Source organism: Dermacentor andersoni, chromosome 9, assembly GCF_023375885.2.
Source record: "Dermacentor andersoni chromosome 9, qqDerAnde1_hic_scaffold, whole genome shotgun sequence".
Classification (NCBI taxonomy): Eukaryota; Metazoa; Arthropoda; class Arachnida; order Ixodida; family Ixodidae; genus Dermacentor; species Dermacentor andersoni.
In genome coordinates this window covers 96,429,542-96,456,036 of record NC_092822.1, presented here as the reverse complement: position 1 = coordinate 96,456,036, position 26,495 = coordinate 96,429,542, and the positions used below count along the sequence as shown (strand labels likewise).

The following is a 26,495-nucleotide window of genomic DNA, read 5'->3' as shown; positions in this document are numbered from 1 at the left end:
TACGCCAATATATTTATGGGTAAGCTAGAAAATAAATGCTTGCTAACACGGGCGCTAAAACCTTTGTATTACAAGCGTTACATTGACGACGTTTTTACGATTTGGTCGCATGGTGAAGAGGACCTGCTTTCCTTCATTTCTGATTTTAACAATGGTCAGCCATCGATATCATTTTCTCACACGTATTCTGCATGTACTACTAACTTCCTTGATGTCAGCGTTTCAGTGCTAAATTATAAACTGTCTACTTCCCTGTACAAAAAACAACGACAGACCGATATCAATATTTGCACTTCGATAGTAACCACGTTAAACATTGTAAGACCAGCATTCCTTATAGTCAGGCCTTGCGTTTCAAAAGAATTTGCTCTGAACAATGTGGGTTTCGAAACAATTGCGGAGCCCTAAAGCGCGCTTTGGTCAAACAAAATTATCCACCACAACTAACTCACGACGCAATAAAACACGCACACTTGCATGACCGTATAGGACGATTCTACCCACTGCGAAGAAACCGACTCCCTCACCCCGGGCAAATCTTGTCCTAACCCATTCTGCGTGAGTCCCACGGGTTTCAGATGTACTAAAGAAGCATCGAAATATCCTAATGCACAGTGAACGCCTAAAAGACATCTTCGCTGAACCGCCTAAAGTACTATACCGCCGAGCTAGAAATATTCGAGACATACTATCATAATCATCTAAGAATCACTGTCCTGACGCCATCGGAAGCCGTCCTTGCCGAAAACCGCGATGTAAGGTACGCCCCTACATGTGTACATGAAAATAAAGAAACGATAAATTAATGGAAATGAGAGTGGATGAGGAAACAGCTTGCCGCAGGTGGAGAACGATCCCACGATCTCACAACATTCGCGTAATGCGAAGGTTGTGGGATCGTTGTGGGATCGTTAAGCAACCTATCTTAAGTCAACTGCAGGACGAAGGCCTCTCCCTCGGATCTCCGGTTACCCCGTGCTGCGCCATCCGATTCCGATTTGAGCCTGCGAATTTCGTAATTTCATCACCCCACCTTGTCTTCTGCCGTGCTCGACTGCGCTTCCCTTCTCTTGGCACCCATTCTGTAACCCTACCGGTCCACCGGTTATCTGATCTACGCATTACGTGACATGCCCAGCACCATTTCTTTCTCTTGCTGTCGAATACAATGTCGGCTATGCCTGTTTGGTCTCTGATCCACACCACTCTCTTCCCGTCTCTTAACGTTACGCCTATCATTCTTCGTTCCATCGCTGTTTGTACAGGCAGTTGATCAAAGAAAGTTGTATACCGGCAAGCACGCAGTGCTGCTATATAGTTCTTCGCGTATTACTTATATCGGCGTCGGATATGTGCGCTGTGCAATGAAGGGCGCGGGTCTTAACGAAAAAATCCGGCGCTCGAATCGCTCATCGTTGCAACCTGTCTACGGGGGTCACGGCTTGTACATAGTATAGCTATGAATACGCCTTAAGCACACAACAACCCAAGACTCTCTTCACGGTCAGCATGCGTGGCGAGAGTGTTACAACTTATTCCACTTCAATTATCCCCCCACGCGCTATTACGATGTCTCGCAATGCGTAGGAATTCATTTGCAAGATGCGGGCGGGCCAGGCCAGCGCGCCGCACAGTTGCTTTGGCGGGTAATCCAATTAGCGCGCAATTCCGTCGGCCTGTACCTTTTTTTTTGTGATGTTCGACAGCGAGATTTATGCGCTCTCGCCGTTCGCGCAAGCTCTACCACTTGCACCCTAGCATGCGCGGGATGCTCACCATGCAACCCTGAGGCGTGCGTGCGATAAGACGTGACCTACGGACGCGTTCGATTACGTCACGAGAGACCGGAACTCGTAGACCGCGGCCTTTTGGCGATGGGTTCAAGGAGAAAGGCGTGCAGCAGCTGCCGCAACGCGCCGAACCAGGAAGCCGTTGCCGCGCAGCGCGAGATCGAACAATTGGTCCGAGGCCGTCATTACGCGGCGCCCCGGCGAGGGGGAGGGGGGGGGGGGGGGGGACGAGGAAGATCCCCAAAGCGACGTCGGGGTCTCTTGATCGTCTGTAACGGCCGACCCCCCCCCCTTTTTTTTTTCTGGATATTCTTGCGTCTTTCGCTATCCTCTTACGCGCCTTGGAAAAACGAGCGAGACACATTACACGCGCGCAAGATCCGGCGAACGGACGGAAAATCGCCGGTTGCCCAACGCTCGGACCGAACGCTTCGCCGGAAAACCGGCGACCATCCGCAGTCGCGGCGACGTTATATGAAAACTCGTAGATGTTGCGTTCCTCGGCCTCCTGCGCAAGGTCCCTCGGCTCCTTACTTTCTCTCCGTTTTTCGATAATTCCTACTTTCCCTTCAATCGTGGCGTGCCTATACGATTCCGCTTACTTATTTATTTACTTTTTCTCGAAAGCCTGCTTCAATCGTTCTTTGGGGGAGGGGGGAGGGAGTGAGGGAAGCCATGCAGTGGCATCGTTTACTCGGCTCCCCTTTCTGACCTCCGCGCATTCATCTTCCTCTTCGCTCGCCAAACCATCTTCGGTCTGTCTTGTCATTTCACTCAATTTTTTTTTTGTTCCCCTTCCACGTTAGCATGTCCACGTGTGCGGCATGTCTGAGCGTCGTTTCTGGATCAAAGGGTGCATAGAGCCTCAATCGGAGCGGGGCGGGCTGTCTTGGTTGGAGGGGTCACGTGTCAGCGTTGGTGTAACGCACGAAAGGGAACTATGTGCAACAGTCGCTTCCCCTTATTAACTCTCTCTCTCTCTCTATGTATATCTATATATATACTTTTTTTTCGGTATCGATTACCCGCCCACTTGTTTCGCGACGACACCGAGAGGATTTCTAGATTCGAGACGCCCCCCCGAGACGATGACGTAACACAGCCAGGGGGGGGGGGGGGCTCTCCCGGCACCCCCGACGCCATCAGCTGTGGATAGATGCAAGCCGGCAGTGGAAGGTCGCGCGCCGCGACTCTGCATCGCGCGGCGCTTTCCGGAAAAAAAAAAAAAAAAAGCGGCGGTCCTCGCCGAAAATAAAAGAAACACATATATCAGCGCCGGTTCCAAGAGAGAGAGACAGCCGTCAATTTGGCCACGCGCCGCACCGGCCGTGTGGCGTCCCAGACACTCGCGCAATTACAGCGCGCGGCGAAAAAAAGAGGAGCCTTCGTTTTTTTCGCGGGCCGACCTCGTTGCGTATGCGACGCGACGCCCCGATGGCCCTCGGGCGTTCGTCGTTGCCTGCGGCGATGATTTGCCATCGTCGTGCCGCGCGTGTGCATCTTGCCACCAGTTCACGTATACATGAAAAAAAGTCTCCCTCGTTTTTTTTTTTTTTTTTCTTGTCACACGACGAAGAAAGCAGCTTTGCTTACACGGCGACTCCCTTTGCTGCGACCGCCGCCGTTGGCGGAGAAGCCGCGGCAGCGTGCACGGTTTCGGTGCACAAAAAAAAAAAAAGAAAAAGAATGCAGTTGCACGTTATCGCTACGTGCGTACACCTGTATGTCTCCATAATCTCCTCGTTTGTCGTACGCTGAGGACACTGTATCACAAAGCACCACTTGCAAGATTATATATATATATATATATATATATATATATATATCAAGTAATTGCAACGCCTAATAAGGTGTCAACGCATATCGATTTTGGTGTTTGAACATATTTACTAAAGAAACTACGTAAATATACGTAACTGATTACCACTTGTGTTTTGTATAGTGTCATTCTTTCTGTTGTCTGCTTGTTATCCGCTTCTATGCCAATCTCCCCGCTGCTCTTTAACATAGCCACGATCGGACTTGCCAGAAAATTAGAGAACATCCCGGACATCAGATATGCGATGTACGTGGATGACATTACCATTTGGGTCACCCGGGGCTCCCTCGGGGGAAAGGAAGCGAAACTACAAGAAGCCGCCAAGTGCGTCGAAGCATATGCTAAAGAAAGAGGCCTGCTATGCTAAAGAAATAGGCCTGCAATGCTCAACGGAGAAATCCGAGCTACTCAGAGTATGGAGTCACAACCTAAAATACTCATGGACAGAAGTCTCCGCCCCAGCGTGTACCTAGAGGACCAGGAGATACCCGAGAAGAACATGACATACCCCAGACGCTCCCCAAAAATGCAATGCTACAAGTTACCAGAACAATGAACAAAATCGTCACTCGTCGGACAGGACTGGGGGTAGAGGACACATTGAAATTAGTGAAATACTTAGTCATCAGCAAGGGCCATGTATACTCTACCGCACCAATGGCTGAATTTCCATCAAGATACAAGCGGAAGTAATCATACGGAAGGCTTACAAGGCGTCACTGAAACTCCCAGTCAGTACGCCTACAGAGAAACTCCTTGCCTTGGGGGTGCACAATACATTTCAATAACATCTGGAAAGCTCAGCTTCAGGCACAAAAAGAGACTCATGGAAACACCAACGGGCCGAGCGCTTCTCAAACACCTTGGGTATACTGCACAAATTAAGACAATGGCAGCAACAGCAGACATGCCGGATGCAAGTCGCAGGCAACTCAGAGTGAACCCAGAACCGAAGAACATGGACCAGAAACTACACGAGGGCAGGCGGGCAGCACATGCAGATTACATCCAGCGCACGTACTCCACCAAAAACGACGTAGTGTACGTCCACGCAGCCACCCAAGATACTAAACGAGGACGCAGATTGGCCGCGCTCATCAACGCAAACCATCGCGAAGTCACAAGCGACTCAATAATCCAAAGCACCGTGACTGAAGCTGAGGAGCTAGCTGTCGCTCTAGCAGCGGCGGAGAGCTTCAGAACCGGCAAATCTCTAACAATTCCGATTCTCAAGACGGCTGCCGGCACTTCCTGAACGGTAGAATAAGCCAGCGCGCACTCAGTGTACTCCTCGAGACGACAGGCGGCGTAACGCACCACACAACACAACCACAGCCGATCCAACACAAGATCCCGAGGGTGGCGGGACACGCAGGAATATCGGGGAACGAAGAAGCGGACAGGGTAACTCGAGGGTTTGAAGTTTGAAGTTTATTTTCTTTCTTCATTACAGAAAGAGGGAACAAGAGCTAGAGGCCATTGCAATCCAAGCACCCGAAGAATTCACGCTCGAAAGTCCACCGTCTGTTCCAAATGAATACTCGGCTTTATTGGCACACTACAGGGGAACCAGGATACGATATTCTCCCCCACATAAATCACTCACGAGGCCACCGATCGGAGGCAGTTCCAAACAGGAACTTTCCCCAAATTAAGCTTACGGAGTAAAATGTACCCCACCAGATACGCAGCTAAATGCCCGGGGTGCGGTCAAAAGCCCACCTTGTATCGCACCACATGGGAAAGCCAACTTATAACAGCAGTCCCCAAAATTACAAATCCAAGTGCGGAGGCGTGGGAGGCACTGCTGGTCAGCGACAGCCGCAAGGGGCAAGTTGGTCTCGTGCAGAGGGCCTGTGGGGCAGCTGAGGCCGTCGAAGCTCTGGACAAAGGGCACCACACATGCTAAACGCCGCCAAGAGCGTGCAAGACCGGACTATAACAAGAGATCCTGCAGAGACCAATAAATGTTTTTGTTGCTGGTGGTGGTGGTGGTGATGATGATGATGATGATGATGATGATGATGATGATGATGATGATGATGATGATCAACTACCGGATCCCGGCACTCTCTCAGTATTTGTATGTGTGTATGTATGTATGTATGTATGTATGTATGTATGTATGTGTGTGTGTGTATGTATGTATGTATGTATGTATGTATGTATGTATGTATGTATGTGCGTATGTGTGTGTGTGTATGTATGTATGTATGTATGTATGTATGTATGTATGTATGTATGTATGTATGTATGTATGTATGTATGTATGTATGTATGTATGTATGTATGTATGTATGTATGTAGTCACTGGATTTTTCAATGGGCCAAGCGTATTTAGAAAGATGAGAAGCACAACTTCGCGGTTATCTTTCGTTTATTTACCCAACAACTTCAGTCGGCCTCATAATCAAATCCTTGTTCCGGCGCGTCAAACGCCAGAATTAAATTAATAATTCAATATGCATAATGCCTTTGGTCCATCTGTAATAGAGAGAGAGAGTAAGAAACGAAAAGGGAAAGGTAGGAAGCCGTCTGTAGGAAAGCCGTGCTTGTCGCTTCCTGTATATTTTTTTTATTGTTGTGCTCATGTGTCCCGCTTTTACAGAGAAAATGTATAAATAGACCCTGTGAGCTTGCAACCTCGCTCTCGATAAACCCGTCCGAATGGTTGAATTAAATGTTTGCTTTTCTACGTGCGCCTGCACTTTTTACTATAGAACTACTGCCTGCGCATATTTTTTTTATTCAGATACCCTAAAGGCCCTCACGGGCATTACATAGGGGGGGGAGGGGGGGGGGTAACAAAAAGATGTGTCAAACACAATTTGCGGGAAAAGGCAATATAGAATACCGTAGTATAGATCACCGAATACAACAAAAAAATTTAAAAAAGAAGAAATAAAAAGAAAGAAATGCATAGATGATGGAAAAAAATACATTCGGTACAAAGCATGCAAATGCACTTAAAATGCGTCAAAGGCACACAATTCGGTTTTTACTCGACATGCGTATTTAAACTGCGCTTCAAATGACCTACAAAGGAGTCGTGATCATGTATAGAAGCAATTTCTTTTGGGAGCTTGTTCTAGTGATAAGTAGCAAGAAAGAGCGCTGATTGTCGAAGGAGATTCGTACGCGCAAACATGGGACGCACTTTGAAGGGATGGTCGAGGCGGGGGAAGTTCTTCGCGGGGGTTTGATATGGGATGCTGTAAAGGATGACGGGGTATGATACAATCTGTGCAAGTGGGAAAGCAGTGCTAACAGTCGCCGTTTTTCTAGAGAGGGTAATTGGAGGGACTCTTTGATAGCCGTGATGGTGGATGTTCTAGAATAGGTTTTAGTGATGAAACGTGCTGCTTTGTTTTGTAAAGATTCAAGCTTGTTTATTAGGTGTGTCTGATCTGGATTCCATATTATGGAAGCGTATTCAATCTTTGAACGAACTTGAGGTGTGTAAGGTAATAGTTTAGTTTACTGATTTGCTAAATACAAATTTCGCGCAATGAATCCAAGTGTTTTACTTGCTTTCGAAATTATTTCATCAATGTGATCATTCCATGTAAGGTTTGAAGTTAAATGGAAGGCTAAATATTTTAACGTAGACACATTCTCTATGCACATGTTGTTCATAAAATATGAACTTAAGTGAACGTTAGCGGCTCTGGTAAATGCCATTGTTGTTGTTTTAGAAATATTTATTTCCATTTGCCATTGCTCGTACCAAAGCGAAATTTTGTTTAGATCGGCCTGTAAAATATTAGTATCTTCAGAGGTGATAATTTGCCTGTAAAGAACGCAGTCATCTGCAAACAATCGAACTGTTGAGTTCAGGTTGTTACTGATGTCATTAAGTTAATGTAAATGAAGAATAAGAATATATATATATATATATATATATATATATATATATATATATATATAAGGGAAACAGAGGTTATGTAAGGGAAACGGATTGCTAGGCACAGCAATCATATGAAGCCAATTAATAATGCCATAATGCCACTAAGGAATGTATAAGGCAAATTATTTATAGTGTTTAATTGAGTTGTAGTAATTATAAATAAATGTAAATAAAAGCGGACGAAGAAACAACTGGGCGCAGGTTGGGTACGAACCCACGTTCTTAGTATTACGCGTGCGATGCTCTTACCAGTTTAGCTAACGCGGTCCCGTTTTCCCGCACATTTTCTTGCGGGGGCAGAACGAGCCTATAGCTACTGGCAGATCTAGTCTTGCAAGGAAACGTCGTCCATTGAAAGAGTAATGCCAGCTCGATGTTGTCCTTCTGTTGTCCAATGGTCGAGGCGTCCCGATGTCGCGTCCCAATGTCGTCCCGATGCTGTCAACTAGAACGAGCGCCCTCCCCCTGTTCCCGCAGGTGGCTACTGCTGCTGCTGGTCGCAGAGGTGGCGGTCGTGCGGTGGGCCGGCACGGACCGCTCCTCGGACGCCCGGATGTTGCGCCAGATGGCGCGAGAGGCGGCCAACAAGATCGACAAGAGGGAAGCCGCCACGCCGCCTCCACGACACCACGGTACGACACGGGGACGGCTACAGGCGTACAGGCCGTCTTAGCAGGCCGACGTCGTCAGTGACGTCGAAGCGGGATCGCGTTGCACCGGCGGGCCTCATTCGTGTGACCCGCCACCACGGTTGCTGCTCCGTTTTGCTAACACGACGAAAGCCAAGAGTGGAGCGCAAGTAGAAGAAACGGAGATCGCTAATACCATATCTCCTCCAATGTAATCATCCTGCCTTTGTGTGGGAGGAGGCTCGAAGGGGTAGCCGTCGTAGCCACGGTTAATTTAGGGCGGCCAGCCATGGTGGTGCCCCGGGATCTCGGGAACGGCCGACTCGGGTCGAGCGCCAGCGTGTTCTGTTCTCGTGCCACCTGCTCGCGAGCAGCCTTCTTCATCGCCGGCTCTGGAGGCGATATTCGTGCAGTTACACTTTTTATTCTTGTGATGGCGGAAGTTGGAAGGAAAGCCTTAGATTCGAAACAAACACAGCCACATTCGGCAGTCTAGACTATGGAGAACCTGAAAAAGAAATCGTACCACATCACGTCGTACGTAACAGAAAATTATGACACGCCTGAAAAAAATCATCTTTCGCTATTATTAACTTCCGTTATGGTCACTACTTGCGTTTCCCCGCGACTATTTACTTTTTCCCCTCTCACTGGAGGCAACTTCGGTTGGCCGGAACTGAGCTGCGTCTTTACTGCGGTTAGCATGCCCGTGTAACCAGGATATCTTTCCTGTGCGTATTAGAGGGACACTAAAAAAAATTGTAAGTCGAGCTACATTGAAAGATTAGGCTTCTGTAATAAAGAATTTGTTTTTTTTTATCGACAACAAAGCATTTATGCGCGAGAGAACTGAGAAAAATTAGGATTTTAAGCGTTGCCGCCGGCTGCAGGAGTAACACAAGTGTGACGTCAGCACTAGGTGGTACACATAGACCGGCATGGAGGGAGGTCACGTGGAGATTACGTCAACTCGTCCGTTCCGGCGCGGGCGGCTGGAATTGAGCAGCAGCAGCGGTACCTTCGGCGGCTGCTTTCTACGCAACAAATTCGTGCGCCGACACACAGAAAGCGAGCATATAGGCTTCTAGACGAATAGTCTATCGATCTAGCTCGACTTGATCTTTTTTTTTTTCCTTTTGAGAGGGGTCCCTCTGACAATGCACGGCCCACTCGTGAAGGAGATTTTCGCTCGAACCTCTGCCTTGAACCCCGCGCAGTTCAAATGAAGGGCGGCTCGTACAAGGGCAAGCACCCGGCGGGTTGTCCCGGCGCTCAGCTCCGTCACGTGGCCAGCCGAGGACCGACGGCCAAGTCGCGGCGGAAGGCCCGTGCGGCCAGGCTCTTCGAGGAGACCACCAGGCTGCTCATACCCAGGTGAGCCACCAGCCGGACCAGTGGCGTAGTAAGCGCGGGCGAACCGAATAGCGTGTAACCGACGTAATAGCGTTCCCTTTCGTGGCGTACAAAAACAACACGCGGCGGATAACGGAAAGGAAGCATTCCGCGACTTGGTTGATTCGTAATGTAAGCCACATGTAGTAGCGCAGAGAAACACATAGAAGAGGACAGGAGTGCCCGGGATGTCTTGCCCTCTTCTTCGTCCGCGTTACTTCGCGCTGGTGTGGCTTCAACACGTACCAACCGATTCGCCCGAGCAGAAGTTTTACGGTGTTTGATTACGTGCGTCAAAGCAAGTGAGCGCGGAAGACACGCGTCTCTTTACGGCACTATCAGAAGGAATATCTACAGCTTGAAGTAATCAGACCTTCACATGGCCGTAAACAGCGCATGAGGAATTCTCGTCACGCGAGAGTAGAGCGCGATAACGTGGAACGTAAATCAGTCGAAAGGAGATGCGCGTGATACAGACTCACGTAGAGGAAGTGATGCATGGCGTGCTATGTGACACTACACAGTTATTTTGTGCTACACTACTGATTTTGTGCTACAGTTGAGTTCGTGACTGGAAGATCCGACTTTCGACTTGCAGAACACAATTAGCTCGAATGTAGGGCAGGATATCCGGAGCAAATGTTTCCAGAGCCAACAGTCTTTGAAGAAGTGACGCGCTGCCCCAGCGATCCTCTGCGCTACTTTTTGTAGCTTCCAAACTCACCTCCGACCGTCGAAGTACCATTATTTTCAACGTCATACATACAGGACATTGACGTCGAGGTTCAAAGGCGAAATTCACAAAAGCCTCGACTGAGACCTCCACACCGTTTCCAAAGACAAAGGCAGCTTGTGGAAAATATGTTATTCACAGAAATATCTTAATAAAATGAATTTTGCATCCATCACCTAATATATGCACACATATGTATGGTGTCTTTTTTTTTTCTTCTATTTTTAGCTGCATTAAATATTTCTAAAGAGTGACTCTGACACATAGCACGTTTCTAATCCTTGTTCTAAATTACTCGATGAGGCGGCCTTTACTTCTACGGGAAATCAAAATGCTTCATTAAATCATTGTCATAAATACGCTAATTAACTTTCTAATCAATTATTTGACGGCTCATATTTTAATATTCTAATTGCACAGCTAGTCAGTATGCAAGGTTTATTGACTTCGAACAAATTCTGAGGGTGGCGCCGGTTTCGAGATATGCGCCGTCAGACTTGCGGTAAAAATGCGCTCTTGTTCCACTTACTTTTTGAAGGAAACGCACAATTTTTCATCCATTGAAGCACAAATGTAAACTCGAACGCCAACGCATTTCGTCGGACACCTTGAAAATTGGCTATAAACAGGTGTAGTCTGGAGAAATCGTTCTAAGTGGATATGCCTCGCATACTCACTAGCTACAATTAGTAGATTAAAATATGTGCCGTAAAATAATTAGTTAACAAGCTAATTCGCGTAATTATGTCAATTTCTCAATGAATTTTTTTTATTTCTCGCTGAAGTAAAAGCCGCCTCATCGAGTAAATTAGATCGTGGGTTGTAATTGTGCTATCTGCAACAGGCAATTTCTAAAATTTGGTACAGCTAAAAAGACACCATATATGCAGGTATATCAACAATATAAAGCAGCTAACAAAAAACCTACGTATTCGCTTATACAGGAAAGAAACACTGAAACATCGTGAATGCACGTTACATATCTGCCTGAAAGAACTCTATATTCGGAGCTAGAGCAATAACTGAAAACAACTGAGAAACACGCACTTAGTTAAGGGAAAGAAAATCGTCAATCAACGTACGTCACGCACGCCACACGAAGGTCGTAGAAGCAAACATTTCGTCAAACGTGTAGAACAGCGTTTCGCTAGCCTTACGACTTCGTTGTATGTGCCCATGATTCGTTTACTTATTTCCCACAGCCTTTGGTTTCGTCTCCGTTAAAAAAAATGTACGTGGGCTAACCCCACCTGCGACGTCTTCGGTTCGCGCTACTGCTCATACCGTCAGTCATCGCCATCATCTGCTTGTTTTTATGTTCTTTTATTCCATCTCAATCGAATAGTCACTATTCGTAAATGCTAATATCTTTCGGACACTTTTCGAATATTTTAAAACCTCAACTGCGCCCCATTAAACACAAAATTGGAGCAGAAGTACGGCAAATTTTCGCCCCCGCAGTCATAGCATAGACATAAAACATGAGAACTTGCGTAGTGGAACAGGCTGCGTCGCTTGGGTGGCCGTACTTTTCAGACTGCACAGCGCTCGTTCGCACTCTCTGAATAGTTCTGTGCTTGCGAAGAAACGACTTGTTGCTTCTAATGCTCCATTTGTGCTTTTAGAAAATAACGCGCTTCATACTGTACTACGCAATGAGAGAAACTTGCTGCTTTACGGTGTGAATTGACTTATATTGTACATCCAGTGCAGCCTCGCGATGGTAATCAGTGTGTCTCCTTGACCGTGAAAAAACGCAAAATTACGCTTACTCTAGTGCGCGCTTACTTTTCTCCGTGAAGTCGTTTCGACAGGCAGAGACTGAGTGACGTTTTAGAAACGACGACTGATTCATGGATTGTTGTTGGGGACCTTAACGCGCATCGTTCACTTCGGGGGAGCATCAAGGTATATTCCAAAGGAAGGAATCTCGTTTCGTTTGCTTGTGACCATGAACTTTGCTGCCTAAATGATGGCAGTCCCACGTATCTGCGCGGCCGAACGTACAGCAGTTGTTTAGACTTAGCTTCTGTCTCGCGATGTCTCACTGGCAGCGTCCATTCCCTAATAAAAAATCCATGTGCCCCATAACTCCCAGATCCAATGGTCCTATATGAAACATATACGATCCCATACAAAACCCTGTTTTCCCATATGTGATATGATGTTATTGGATATGGGAGTTATGGGGAATACGTGGATTTGTCAGTCGGATTGGTACGCAGATATAGAAACCCATGGAAGCGACCACATTCCTACCTACCTGAAGGTAAAGGGCCTAGCCAAATCGGCTTCATCAAATCTTCAACTAACAGTAGATTAGTCCGTGTTTACCTCACTTATGGAAGACGCATGCCACGAAGGCTTTTCCTCCACACTGAAAATTCAGATCTCCAAGGCCATGCAAGATGCTACGCGTTCATTTCGGCCATTGGAGAAATACACGAATTTTGAGGAGGAAATCCAGCACCTGTGTGCGATTCACCGGCGAGCGGAGCGACGATAGAGACGGACTAAATCAGTTAATCAGTTTACATCCTTAAAGACGCCAGACGCATTCAAAAGAAAATTAAGCGTCGCATAGCTGTGCTGCAAAATCAAGGCTGGAAATCTTTTCGTGAGTCTCTCGATTCGCGTAAACCTCTGTCGGTGGAGAATTCTGGAGAACATTCCGTGAACTTCGAACTGCTCCTCAACAGCGCCGTCCATTTATATATCTAGCCATCCATCAAGGACGCCGAGAAGTCGACGTAGCAGAGGATTACTGCGCAAGGATCGCGAGCCCGACGTTGCAGCCATGCACACCTGTTTCTATTGCCGCTCCTGGCTACCGATACCCTCGTACGGGCGCTCCTTTCTCCGTAGAAGAATTGGAGGCCGCACGCGATGGGTGCAGCCGACCATCATCACCAGGACTTGATGACATCACATACTCGTACTCTGCGCTCGCAAACCTTGGTAAAGAGGCCAAATATGCATTTCTCTACCTATACAACGCATCATGGCGTGACGACTTGGTCCCTACGACGTGAAAAACCAGTCACCGTGTTCCACTCCTGAAGGCTGGCGAATCTTGATTTCAGTTGTCATCTTATCGTCAAATAGCACTGGCCAGCTGCATCGGCAAGGTAATGGAGATAATGGTCCTTATACGCTTATAATGGTACTTGGAACTTTACAACGTCTACCCAGAGGTAGTGGCTGGCTTTCGACGCAGACGCTCACCAATAGATGGCGTTATTGACCTTGCAATGTATGTACAGCTGAGGCCTTATTACTTGATGTTAAAAGCGCCTACGACAATGTAGATCGTCATGCAATTCTGGACGTCTTAGAAGCTGTAGGGATTGGCGGACTCGTCTTTCGCTGGACACGCAGCTATTTGAATGGAATATCTTTCTTTATTTTGGCTGAAGATGGACCAACGCCGTCCAGCTATACCAGTCGTGGTGTACCGCAAGGCGGAGTACTTAGCCCTACCCTATTCAACCTGGCGCTCGTTCGTCTCGCAGGTTCGTTACCGCAAACCGTGCAGCTCTCCGTATATGCAGACGATATTTGCATATGGGTTTCAGGAGTGACACGTGTACAAGTCTGCGCACGACTTCAAAAGGCTTCAGCGGCCGTGTCAGCATATTTAAGAAGGCAAGGCCTGGAACTTTCACATGAGAAGTGTACACTCATTGCTTTTGCTCGCAAAGCAATGGCCGCGTATGCTTTGCGGATTAATTGCCAAAATTTAGCTTACAGACGAACGCACCGATTTCTTGGCATCATCATTCATAGAGACTTGTCTTAGAGCCCTCACGTCTCGTACTTGACAAAGCATTGTGGCCGCAATTGTGAACCTTCTCGCGTTTCTCGGCGGGAAGTCCTGGGGCGCTACAGTACCAATAATGTTGCAATTATATAAAACCTTATTTTTGGGCTTTCTGCGGTGCAGATTATCTGTACTAGAAAATGCTTGCCCTGCAAATAGCCGCAGACTCCAGATGTGCAAGCCCAAGCACTTAGAACTTGTCTCGGTCTCCCACAAACTACGTCATCGACTGCGGCAGTGGTCATTGCCAGAAACGCTCCTTTGACGGTCTGCATTGCTACAGATGTCCTGAGAGCACACATCCGACACCTGACTCCGATTCCCTCACACCAACTTGCTTGCTTGCCAGCAATGAGGCCACATTCACGTTGCCAAAAGTATTGTAAGACATCAGCCCTACTTGCCATCACAATTCATGCATGCTACTCGATTATCAGAACCATCGCGGTGTCTGCAGCAGCCACAAGGGCAATTGACCACTCCAGGCATCGAAAAGAAACCTCTAGCGCCATTGCAAGCTTTGAAACAAGCAGCTTTGGAATACATTTACAACGTCGACAGCTTCTGCCAACATGTCTACACACATGGTTCGGTAAAACTCAACAGCTCTGCTGCTGCAGCCATCATCATCCCGGCAAAATCTGCAGAAATCAAGTGAAAGACTTCATGTGTTACCACCTAGACGGATGCAGAACTTGCGGAACACCGTGCTGCACTTGATTCCATTAATCAAAAACCTCCACCGCAATGGACAGTCTTTAGTAATTCCAAGGCAGCCTTTCAGTGCATACAAAGCCTGATGCTCCACGGACCCAATGAACAACTTGCCTCAGAAATTTGACAGATATATCATCGCAACCACGACAAGGGACAAAACATAGTGTTTCAATTGCTTCCAGGACATTGCAATATCCGCGGGAACGAACACGCCGACGAAGCCGCCCGATCTGCGCATGAAAGTGGTCAATGTGTCTTGACGCCGCTTTCGTGAACAGACGCTGCGGCTGGGCTGCGATTGACATCCCGTGAATGTACTTTGCCCCCGTGGGACTCGAACGTTTCCACCATGTGTCGTTTGCGTTCGTTGTCTCCGGATATTCAGATGCATCTACCACCTGGGCTGCGATAACGTGAGCAGACCATGCTGTACGGTCTGTGGCTAGGCGTTGCATTTACCAACTCTTATGCCTTCCTTATTGGGATGGCCAACAGCCCCACGTGCGACACATGTATCAGCCAAGAGACGCTCGCACACATTATCTGTGTCTGCCCGCGCTATAGTGCCGACAGGCACGTGATGTTCAGAGTGATGGACCAATTGGACAGTCGTCCACTATCAGAACTAAAAGCTCTGGGTCAGTGCTCCCAAAGTACAGAAGGCCATATTCGCGTTACTAAGACTCCTTGGTCTACGGGCCTTCATAATAGACTTTAAAAACGCCGCCTCCTACCGCTCTATAGTCTACGCGGTTTGTTTGTGATCGACCCTCTTTCTCTCTCTCTCTCTCTCTTGTTGACTATAATAATACTAAGATCGTTATATAAAACGATGTTCACATAACGATGTTTACGATGTTTTAAAAAAGCTCTTTTCTGTCCTGAAACTATTTTTCCGCCCATGGTTGCGTCTTAAATTTGCGTAATATCCTAAATCTATTCGGTATTCAATTCGATTCACTTCTGGCACTATTCGGGTCGTATTCGATTTGGCCTCAAAAATAAATTACTATTCGCACACTCCTACTGGTAACATTACGCCTGACATTTTTCGTTCGCGCGCATCACTCGTAACGCGGTCCTGAAGTCTTGCTCAAGCTTCTTTGTTAGCCTCCAAGTTCCTGCCCCACGTGTTGGTTGCGGTACCATCACCCCGCTTCTAAATTACATAATCGTCACCTCCGTTCAGCACGCACGCATGTATCGCATCGCGCATGTCGTTGTTGACTTTCTCGGTTACACGACAGAGAAAGAGATAAAAGCAAAGGAAGGAGAGGCAGGTTAAACAGAGGGTATCTCCGGTTGGCTACCCATTACTGGGAAGGAGGAACCGGGTGCGAAAGATAAGAGAAAAAGAAGAAAAAGATTTTAAAAAGGAACATAGAACTGTCTCCGTGGTCCACTCAAAGGTTCTCCTGCATTTTTTGAGAGATACCGAACTGTATGACAAGTTGGCAATGTGCGCTGCATGACGTTGAATGTATTATTAGGACGTCGACAGCCTGTAGGACTATGCGGTGCCTTCGCACACTCCTTTTCCCGAACGGATTAGTAGACAGTTTTAGTTGGGCGTCCGCAACCGCTCTGCGTACTCAGGAAATCCGCGGAGGCGACAGTGCGCATGCGCAGGATGCAGGAGCACGCACAATCTCTTGCGTGGGCCCGCAGCTTCGTAGCTGCGTAGCGTCCGCTCCTGACTGTGCGGCCTTTGCGGGACGTTCTCACGTGTTCTCGCGTGTCCACGAGAGCGCATTTTTCGATATTGCTCCGGCCGAAGATATGACTCCGGCTTGTGGTTTGACTTCGTGGCGGCTGATGTTGGCTACACAGTTTCAGAAGCTGGCATATGGCGGCGCTGAGTAGCACACGACCGGCACCTGCGCGTGCAAGTCAGCCGTCCCCTTCTCAACATTTGCTTCCGGCCAACCATTGCCCTTTCGTGCACGCGCACTTCGATACGTACGCATGAGCTCGTGCGCTACGTGCGTAAGTGGTTGCGGACGCTCAACTAAAACCGTCGAGTATTTCAATCGCGCAAGTTGTCTAATAAACGAAGAAACTCGCTGAAGCACGCTTCTCCTCATAATGATGCTTATTGCGGTGAAGCCAACGTTAGAAACGCTAACATTATTTTTTTTATTTTAGCGATTCACGTACGCACGCACGCACAAGGATAAATTTCGAAGCGCTCCATAGGCTGCACATGCTGCCGCCTGTGCAGCAAATACTTAACCACGGAGAACAACTTGAATTTGTGCTAGTTCGTACAAACTGATCATTCGATTGTTCGATTCGTTCGATTCGTTCTGCTTGGCGCCCACCACATCACATTCAACTTACCTACGCCTTATTTTTATTTAACTGTTTTCTCGTCCCCACCAGAGATGTGCTGAACAGTGCGGACTATGACACAGTTTCCGCCCGACACGTGACTGTACTAAAGACAAAAACGTGATGCTGTGCTGACAGCCTGCATTCATCACACCACTCTTGCTATCAACTTCATCATCATCACCATCGTCGTCGTCGTCATCATCATCATCATCATTATGATCATTCTTTTTCGTTTACGTTTTTCCCTTATCCCCCGGGCGCGCCAGCTCAGGTTGACTTCTCTGCCTTTCTAAAAATAAGTATTCTGTCTTGAAGAAAAATATAGACGGTTCCCAGCAGAAAAGAATGGCATGGACAAAAGAAAATAAGACACGCGACACACCGACATTTATAAACGGTAAAGACTTGCTGACGCGCAAAACTTCAGAAGACATGCTCATTAACGAGAGCAGACTATCATGTATCAGTATTCCATCAATCCTGCTAACAGAAAAAAAAACAGTCCGTCGGCCTAAGAAACGGACTATTAGCGTGACAGAAGAAAAAGAAAAGGCACTGCGGTGGCTTTTCAAAAGCAATATTAAACATTCGGTTGTTAGTGCAGCGGCGTGTCGTCTCTAACCCATGTCAATGTTTCCAGCTGTAATTTTGTTGCGTGCATCTAACGAGCTAAGGCAAACGCTCTCCCTCTCTCTCTCTCTCTCTCTCTCTCTCTCTCTCTCTCTCTCTCTCTCTCTCTCTCTCTCTCTCTCGGGTCTCGTCTTCTTTTTAAACGTTGTTTTCCGCAGCGCGGAAATACTGAAATGCGTGTTCGCCTCGTCGTCGCTCTCCCAGGGTCCCGGGTGGTCTGAACGGTCTGCAGTCGCTGCAGCCGCTGGTCAGCGGCGACACCCTGCTGCTGGCTGCGCAGCGGGACTGCACCGCGGACTTGGTGGGGGCCTGCGACCCGACCACGCCGTACCGCCGCTCGGACGGCGCCTGCAACAACCTGGCCAACCCGCGCTGGGGCATGGCCGGAACGTGCATGACACGACTGCTGGCGGCCGCCTACAATGACGGTACGTGCGGTGGAAGTGCGCCGCAGTCATGAACCCACGACGTATGTACAGGCGGGACAGTTAAGGCGCCAGGCGTCTCAAAACGCTTAGCGCCTTTCAAAGCGATAGCTTTCTTTGTCTCTTTCGCACATTTTGATAGTCTATGTCAGTTTCTGGCCTTGAGGTGCTTGAGGTCCCTTAAGGTATGCATGTATGTATGCATGCAGTTATGTATGTATGTATGTATGTATGTATGTATGTATGTATGTATGTATGTATGTGTGTATGTATGTATGTATGTATGTATGTATGTATGTATGTATGTATGTATGTATGTATGTATGTATGTATGTATGTATGCATTCATGCATCCATGCATGTGTCGAGGTCGCCCTCAAGGTCACATAAGATGCTACCCTGTCTGGAGTTATGCGAAGGTGATGGCCGCTGTGCGAAATCTAACGTCGCGCTTCGATCTCGGACCTCTTAGACGAGGTTAGACAATGCAAGGCTAGGTTAGGCTCGGCTAGGTCAAGCTAGGTTGGATTCCGTTCTCTCCGCCGATGCTTCCAGCGTGGTCATGCGTATAGTCCAGCGCCCTTCCCCTCTCGCAGGCGTGAGCAGCCCGCGGCTGGCCAAGAGCGGCCAGGAGCTGCCCAACGCGCGGCTCATCTCGTCGCTGGTACACCCGGACCGGCGCCTACCCAGCCCGCACTTCTCGCACATGCTCATGCAGATCGGCCAGTTCATCGACCATGACCTGGCGCTGGCGCCCCTGGAGGCGGACCCCGGCGAGATTCGTAACCTGGGAAGTACGTATACTGCGCGCACGCAGCGACTTCGTAAACGCTGGGCGAACAGCGCGTAGGGAAGCCTCGTCTCGGAGCCACCGTTTCGATCGAGCCCAAGAATCGCTTTCGTCGAGTCACTCTGTCGAAACGTTGACTTGAGGCTTCCCGTGATCGCGCGAACAGTGGATCAGTCTGTTCAGTAAGCAAACAAATCGGCAGGTCGACGAATTTGTCATGGAGTCCGATCTGTTCACCTTTTTCTCTACAACAGTCGTAAAAAAAAAAAAAAAGTTAGCTTTGGTGTCATCTAACTCAAACGCGACAAATAAGTTCAAAAAGTCGAAAGTAAATAATGCGGGACAAAAGTAAAACGATATTTCCGCACAGAACCTCCGGGATTGTTTCTGTGTTGTCGTGCATCTTCACGTTTACGCGTTTTAAGTATATATCAATGAAACAAAGGCTGGCATTTCGCCAATTTACAACCATACAAAGCCAAATAAGGACGCTGGGGCCTACGAAAACAATGAAAAACATTTAACTTCCTTCATAGAAAAATATTTAGCGCGCACAACTGACAAGGACACAGTGAAGGGGGACACGCGAGGGCTCGTGTGTCCCCCTTCACTTTGTCCTTGTCAATTGTGCGCGCTAAATATTTTACTATGAATTCGTACCAACTCGCCCAACTATCAGTTCTCCTGCATTTAACTTCGTTTTCTTTAATTAATGTGTACAGAAATGTTTGGAGAGCGTTATACTAAAAAAAAAGAAATGAAAATCGATCATAAGGGCCGATTGGGCCCCCTTGAAGCGGAACCCACACCTACCGCACGCCGCGTTTCCGTGAACCATGCTTCGTTCCAATGCTCGCTTCGTGGATACCAATAGAGCTAGCGCGAAGCCCCCTGCGCAAGCCATATGCTGACCTGACGTGGAGAACGAGCCCAACAATAGCAGACGCACGTGCTCGAAGTTGTGTGCAGCGAAGAGCACGTTAGTCAACTGTCGTGGGAGATTGACTCCTCCTTTTCTTGCGCATACCTGTGCACCAGGCTCTACAATGTTTGCCCTAATAGCAAAAGGAAGGCGATGACCTAGGAGAAAACGACAGGATCGCGCTTCTTCTGGCATTTTCTCTCCCGTCTTCGCTCTTTTTTACGCTGCTAGTGCAAACAGGCGTACCTATATAAACTTGACCAAATCTCACTTCGTGTACGCTCTAGCAAATATTGTTGCTAGGCCGTCACCTGGCAAAGGTTTCCGCCCCTCTCTCAGCGCCTTGAGCGCGAAATTAAAAAAAAAATGTCAGTTTGAGCAGTACCGATCTGGTTAATCCACGCTCCGTTGTCTTACCCACCAAGGGTGAAGACTCCAGCTCTGGCGGCCAAGAAAATGCTGCTGCAGGACTTCGGTCGTAACAACACCGGTCGGCGACGAGCCAATCGCAACGTCCGACTGAAAATATTGGCCGGAGATGGGCCTCACAGCGGCCATCGGCTTTCATTTAACTAAGGGAACTTCTTCTCCCGTATTTCCTTATCTCGCTCTATGTGCCGAGGACTCGCGCATCTCAGCCAACCCTTCTGACCGGTGTATCGTGTTCTGGTACCTGGAAACGTGGGAATCAGTTTCTACGCGGCTTGGACTCCTTCAAAAAAAAACCGCGTCGTTGCTCGACGTACGATATCAGCGCGAAAAACGCAACCCTAAGCAGACGGCATTCCGAACGCCCACCACTTTGTTCTCCGCGCGCGTATTCAGCGGGAAAGCCAAACACGCAGGCCGCTCTGCTGGCAGATGTACGGACAACCAGAGCCGCGGCCATTACGCGGGCGTGCGAGATAATCCGACAAGCTTTACTCACACGAAGGATGTCTGGCGCTCTCGGAAGTGAGCGTTGCGCGGGCAACCAGCCACTTTGAGAAACAAAAACGAGAACGGGGAACGCACAGATGCCCCAGCGGAGCCTTAATTTAATCGAGCGATACGGCGCGTTTCACAGCCGCGTCTTCTCCCTTTCCTTGGTTTTTCCTATCTGACCCTCGACGTGAGGGGAAAGAGGGGATGCAGTTGGGGGAAGGGCGCACGGGAAAACGGCTGTCATATATTGCCTGCCCGCGAGCGCGATCCTTGAGCGTCGGCCCGTGGAGGATTCCCCAGGGTGCTGCCTCACTCTATTCAATTAGGGACTCTCGAGTGGAGTCTTTCGGTTACCTCTTATTTTTTTTAGTTTTCCTTTATCTGGTTAGTTATTTTCTTACAGCCAGAGATCTCTCTTTCGTTCACGTATCACGAGTGTTGCCGAGTGGATACGCCGGAGATGACAAAGCGCGCAGAGTAAAGCCTTTCCTGACTCGAGTGAACGCGTACAGTTTATATATAGTTAGCATTGTGTTTACGAGCGGGCTGTTTCGACACAAACATTTACGTGTTTCCGGGAGAGCGTGGATTTAGTGTTGGCTCCATTGGCTTGGATGCCTTTCTTCAATCCGAGGCTCTCTCCTGGCGAGAGCTGTAATCTCTCTCTCTCTCTCTCTCTCTCTCTCTCTCTCTCTGCGTCACCTGTGATATCTGCCTTAGTGCACCCAGAACGCCCCGGCGTCTGCACGTACACTCAAGTGTTGGTGCCGCCGGGACGATGCTTTTGGCCGCACTCGTCATAAGCGCCTTAAGGAGGTCACGTGGCAAAACTTAGCAGCCCAGCGAAGTCATGGGCGAGCGACGTAACACGCGCTCTCGCTGACAAGGCACGCCGACGGCAGCATAATTGGACCTTTGGGTTTTTCTTTGTAAATGAATTATAAATTGGTTATGAATGAGCAGTGTATACAAATGAAGTTAAATGAATAATGTATACAATTGAAGTTATCTTTGTAAAGAAGCGGGGCTGGTAGCTGTCTACAGTAGGACACGACTTGGGCTAGTTCGTCTTGCATTACATTTACAGTAGATTAGCGCAACTTAATAACGGACACACGGTTCCTATAGTAGCACACGTCCTTATCCACTTTGTTCTTTGTGTCCGTCGTTCATTTGCGCGAGTCTACCATAATTATAATGATAGTCTAAGTTTCTTATTCGAAACCTTTTAATAGCGCCTATACATAGCGCACATGTATACTTGGTGGTTAGCGGCTGTGACTTAAGTCGCAGCATCGAGATTTTCCGCAACTCCGATTTTTTTCTTTCATTTTTTTTTTCTTTTTTTTTTTTGCGGGCAGCCGCCGACGGTGCTTATGGTAGTCGGAATGTCTTAATCATGTATCACTTGCGGCGAGCGGTAATGCATGTTTTTTTATTTTATTTTTCTTGTTCTTTTTTTAGTTTTCGGGTCACAAACGTCTACTCTTGTGAGCCTTTCCTGAGGCCCATGCACTCGTTTTTCAAGCCTAACATTTTCCACTTAGGCTCTCACGTATCTACACTATACCTGGATCTAGGTTTTTCTATACGTGAACAGACCATGCTCTACCGTCTGGGGCTAGACGTTGTCTTTACGAACTCATATGCTTTCCTCATTGGAATGGCCAACAGCCCCACGTGCAACATCAACGAGACGCTCGCACATATTATCTGGGTCTGCCCGCGATATAGTGCTCAGAGACAAGTGATGTGCAGAGTACTGGACCAGTTGGACAATCGTCCGCTATCAGAACTGAAAGCTTTATGCCAATGCTCTGAAAGAACATCCGCGTTGAAGGCCTTACTCGCGTTATGAAGGTCCCTGCGGTCTACGGAGCTTCACGACAGACTGTAAGAATGCCGCCCCCTACCGCTCTGTAGCGTAGGCGCTTTGTTCGTGCTTGTCTCTCTTTCTCTCTGTCTCCCCCTTCCACTCTGTTTCTCTTTTTATCCCCCTTAACCCTTTCCGCTGCGCAGGATAGCCAACCGGAACTACCTCTGGTTAACCTCCCTGCCTTTCTCTGCATTATCTTATCTCTCTCTATCTGTACGCCACTTGAAATTTTGTTGCAGTTGGTCTTTAAATGCGGGAGGGGGGGGGGGGGGGAGAGAAAAATTGCCATAGCTGTTCGGCGTTCAGTGGCACGCCTGTGTAAAGTCCCTCGTTGACCGACAGCGCTGTCGTTGCACGCTGAATCAGTGCGCTCGCGCACTTCTCTGCCCGCAGACCCGAACAACCCGATCGACTGCTGCAGCCCCGACCGGTGGGTGTTGCCCGAGTGTTACTCCATCGCGGTGCCAGCGGGCGACCCCTTCTTCGGGCCGCTGGGACAGACGTGCCTCAACCTGCCGCGCTCGGCACCCTGCTCCTGCCAGCTGGGTGAGCACTTCGCCCGCCACGTTTGCGCCCGCACCAAACAACTCCTCACGTCTTGACCGAGGTCGATGGCGCCACGGTGACACTTTCGAATGTCCGTTTCTGCAGCGCGCAGTCCAGGAGTGAAACTTAACTTAGGGGGTTTTACGTGCCAAAACCACTTTCTGATTATGAGGCACGCCGTAGTGGGGGACTCCGGAAATTTCGACCACCTGGGGTTCTTTAACGTGTACCTAAATCTAAGTACACGGGTGTTTTCGCATTTCGCCCCCATCCAGGAGTGACACCGAATCGGTGCACGGATTACTAATTGCGTGTGTCACTACAACCACCTTTACGAGCACATATGATGGAGGACGTAATTGATAAAGAGCCACTACCAGCTTGATTTTCTTCCTTATATCACTTAACGACTACATTCTATTGTGTAGATCCTTTCTAGAGAAAGTGGGTCTGTTCTGTGTGTACTACTTCCATTCCCAGATAGTGTACTGTTACTGAACTACACTAGCATAGACATTGTATTAGCTGCCTCATTATTTCTCATTATTGTTGTGAAGAGCATTCTTTTAATACTGACCGTGGCTTGTATAAGTAGTACTGTCCACATGCCTTGGTCTCACGTGAGACTGGCAGCATTGAAAACAAAATAAAATAAATAAATAAAGTGCACGCCGCTGGCACTCGGATGGTGTGGAGCTGTGAACGGACTCTCGGTGACCAGTAGTAACAATAATAATAATAATAATAATAATAATAATAATAATAATAATAATAATAATAATAATAATAATAATAATAATAATAATAATAATAATGGACCGAATCATCGCTATTCGGGGCCAGCAGTTTCTCCTGTTTGTTTGTGTTATTCCCAATAGATTTCTTATGCCCGTGACCGACAGCGCGATGTCGAATCTCCACTCGGACCCCTTTAACGTGCGAACGTTAGTTGGACTTCAAATAGCGCTTATCTAGTTAACCAAGCGCCGCTGGTCAATTATGAGATCGCCCTCAAAGCGTGCGTTGCAGGCGCGGAATCCAAACAGCGCCAGCAATGCAGTCACGTCCATTGAAAGCCAAATCCGTTAAAACATAAATAAATAACATTCTAGACTCCCATCTGCAAGTATGTTTAACGACCTCGCGTTGGAGACACATATTCGAGATACATTGAACAGACATCATCGACCAGCACGTGACATTTTCTGCAAAACGCCTCCCCCCTGCACATCCGGCTGACCTAAGTAGAACGCCAGTGTTTTTCTCGGGTAACTTCGGGGACGGTTGCTTCGAATTTTTTTTCATCAAAGAGAAAACTTCTCAACCACCCGAAAGCAGCTCGCAGCTACAATGAAAAGGCTTCTCAGAAAGAAAACGTCTTGCTGGTGGTGGTGTCGAACCCGGGACCAACGCCTTTCCGGGGCTAGCAGAACGAAGTCAAAGGCCCACGCAGGGACGCCGATCAATTCTGCTGAAATCCGAAAGACGGGGGAAGTTTCATGAAACAGAAAAAAAAAAGATGTTTGTTTGTTTGTTCGTTTGTTTTAACCACTCGAACTGCCAAACATCTGTCACATCAGAAATATGTTGGCTTGTTCACGGTTACATGTGGCTGTGGCGTGTGCATTCGTACAAAAAAAAAATATTTCTTTAGTGAAGTAATCAGTATTGAAATTAACTAACTGGTAATTCGTTTTCTTAACTACCCACAAGTGAAGGCTCGATGCTAGATTTTAAAAATTTGGGCTAAGTGCGCTATAATTCTCACGCTAAAATGAGCGTATCAAAAAAAAAAAGCAATTCATCGGGCTTAACGGATCTTTAAATGCCCTATTCGTGATGTCGCTGTGTTTAACGCCTTCAATGCAACGGGCTTCCCGCTCGGCAGGTCCTCGCGAGCAGCAGGACTCGCTGACGTCATACCTGGATGCATCGCACATCTACGGCAGCAGCGACGACGACACCAACCGGCTCCGACAGTTTCAGTCCGGTAAGTGCCTGTTTACGTCATTCGCGACCATCAGTCTGTGTAGCTGAGCTGGTAACAGCAGCGCGCTTAAGAGACGCAAGGAGAAGCGGCTGAACCCACTCAGGTGCCATGTGCACAATCTCGTACGCCACAGTAGTGCATCAAAAGCACTGACGCAAATAACGACGTTTAAAATGCGTCGCGTAGATGTTGACGATGAGCGAAACGGGAGCAAGGCGAAAGCACGAGCCAACGTTTCGACAAGTGGACTTGCCTTAGTTGACTTGTCTTCTTCAAGGCAAGTCCACTCGTCGAAACGTTGACTTGTGCTATCACCTTGCTCTCGTTTTGCTCATCGTCTTGAATTTCTATCTCCCGTCCTTCCCGTGTTTTTCATGTAGATCTTGAAACACTTCCGACTGGACTTGCGCTGCGAGGGTGAGTAATACGAGTGACATGTTTCAGTAAAACCAGTCGGAAGGTAAACGGTTGGGTGTTCGCTGTAACTGTCAGCATGTAGCCATGTAGCGGGTTCACTTTTTCACTGCTTTTTTTTTCGCAATGTTTCACAATAGGCATATTTTCCAAGTGACTATAGATAGGTGCCTTTGGAGTATCGTAGACGTGAACCAGTTGATGTTCTCATATCTGACCGTCACTCTAAAGAGTCGTCGCATGAAGTCCACATTCTGTACACGTGGCAAAACTCACTGCAGGATTGAAAATTCTTAATCTGTTCTGGCAGCTGTACCCTTATCGTAATCCCAAAGGTACAGGGAATGTGGGAAACTAAATTTTCAATGCGCAGAAATAACTGGCGCCTGAGGGACCGAACACCACGCTTGCTAATTTAATTAGTAAGCGAATGTTTGCTGCAAGTATACGGCCGATGAAGCTACGAACCTTACTTTTTGTGGAGTTGCGCTACACTTTGCTGTCTCAATCAATGCTTCGCCTTTCGTGCGAAACCACGACTTTTTCAAGCTTGACGCATGACGACGGTGCAGTGAGCACATTGACATGACGAAGGAATGACGTTGACGAAACGATGAAGGCAGTAGCACGACGACTTCGTGAGGATAACGGGATGTCGACGATTGTGCGACGAAGCTGGAACGACCACGTCGGCATGACGACGGCTGTCTGATGACAACGCAATGAAGACGTTGGCGTGACAACAGCGGCATAATCGCTGTTGAATGACGACACCACAATTACGATAAAACGACCGCGAAGGAATGACATCGAGGCAACGACGAAACGGTATATGAG

At 48.0% G+C, this 26,495-nt stretch overlaps 1 protein-coding gene across 1 annotated transcript in view; it reads left to right on the top strand.

Moving 5' to 3' along the window:
• The first annotated feature begins 4,498 nt into the window (after window positions 1-4,498).
• The window catches only part of LOC126528414 (salivary peroxidase/catechol oxidase-like), a 46,266-nt gene continuing 24,269 nt past the window's right edge, over window positions 4,499-26,495 (top strand). The window contains exons 1-7 of the mRNA XM_072284573.1: window positions 4,499-4,650; window positions 7,994-8,148; window positions 9,363-9,519; window positions 17,976-18,199; window positions 18,793-18,990; window positions 23,102-23,254; window positions 25,143-25,244. Of these exons, the coding sequence (XP_072140674.1) occupies window positions 4,499-4,650; window positions 7,994-8,148; window positions 9,363-9,519; window positions 17,976-18,199; window positions 18,793-18,990; window positions 23,102-23,254; window positions 25,143-25,244 (1,141 nt within the window). The remainder of the gene's footprint in view (window positions 4,651-7,993; window positions 8,149-9,362; window positions 9,520-17,975; window positions 18,200-18,792; window positions 18,991-23,101; window positions 23,255-25,142; window positions 25,245-26,495) is intronic.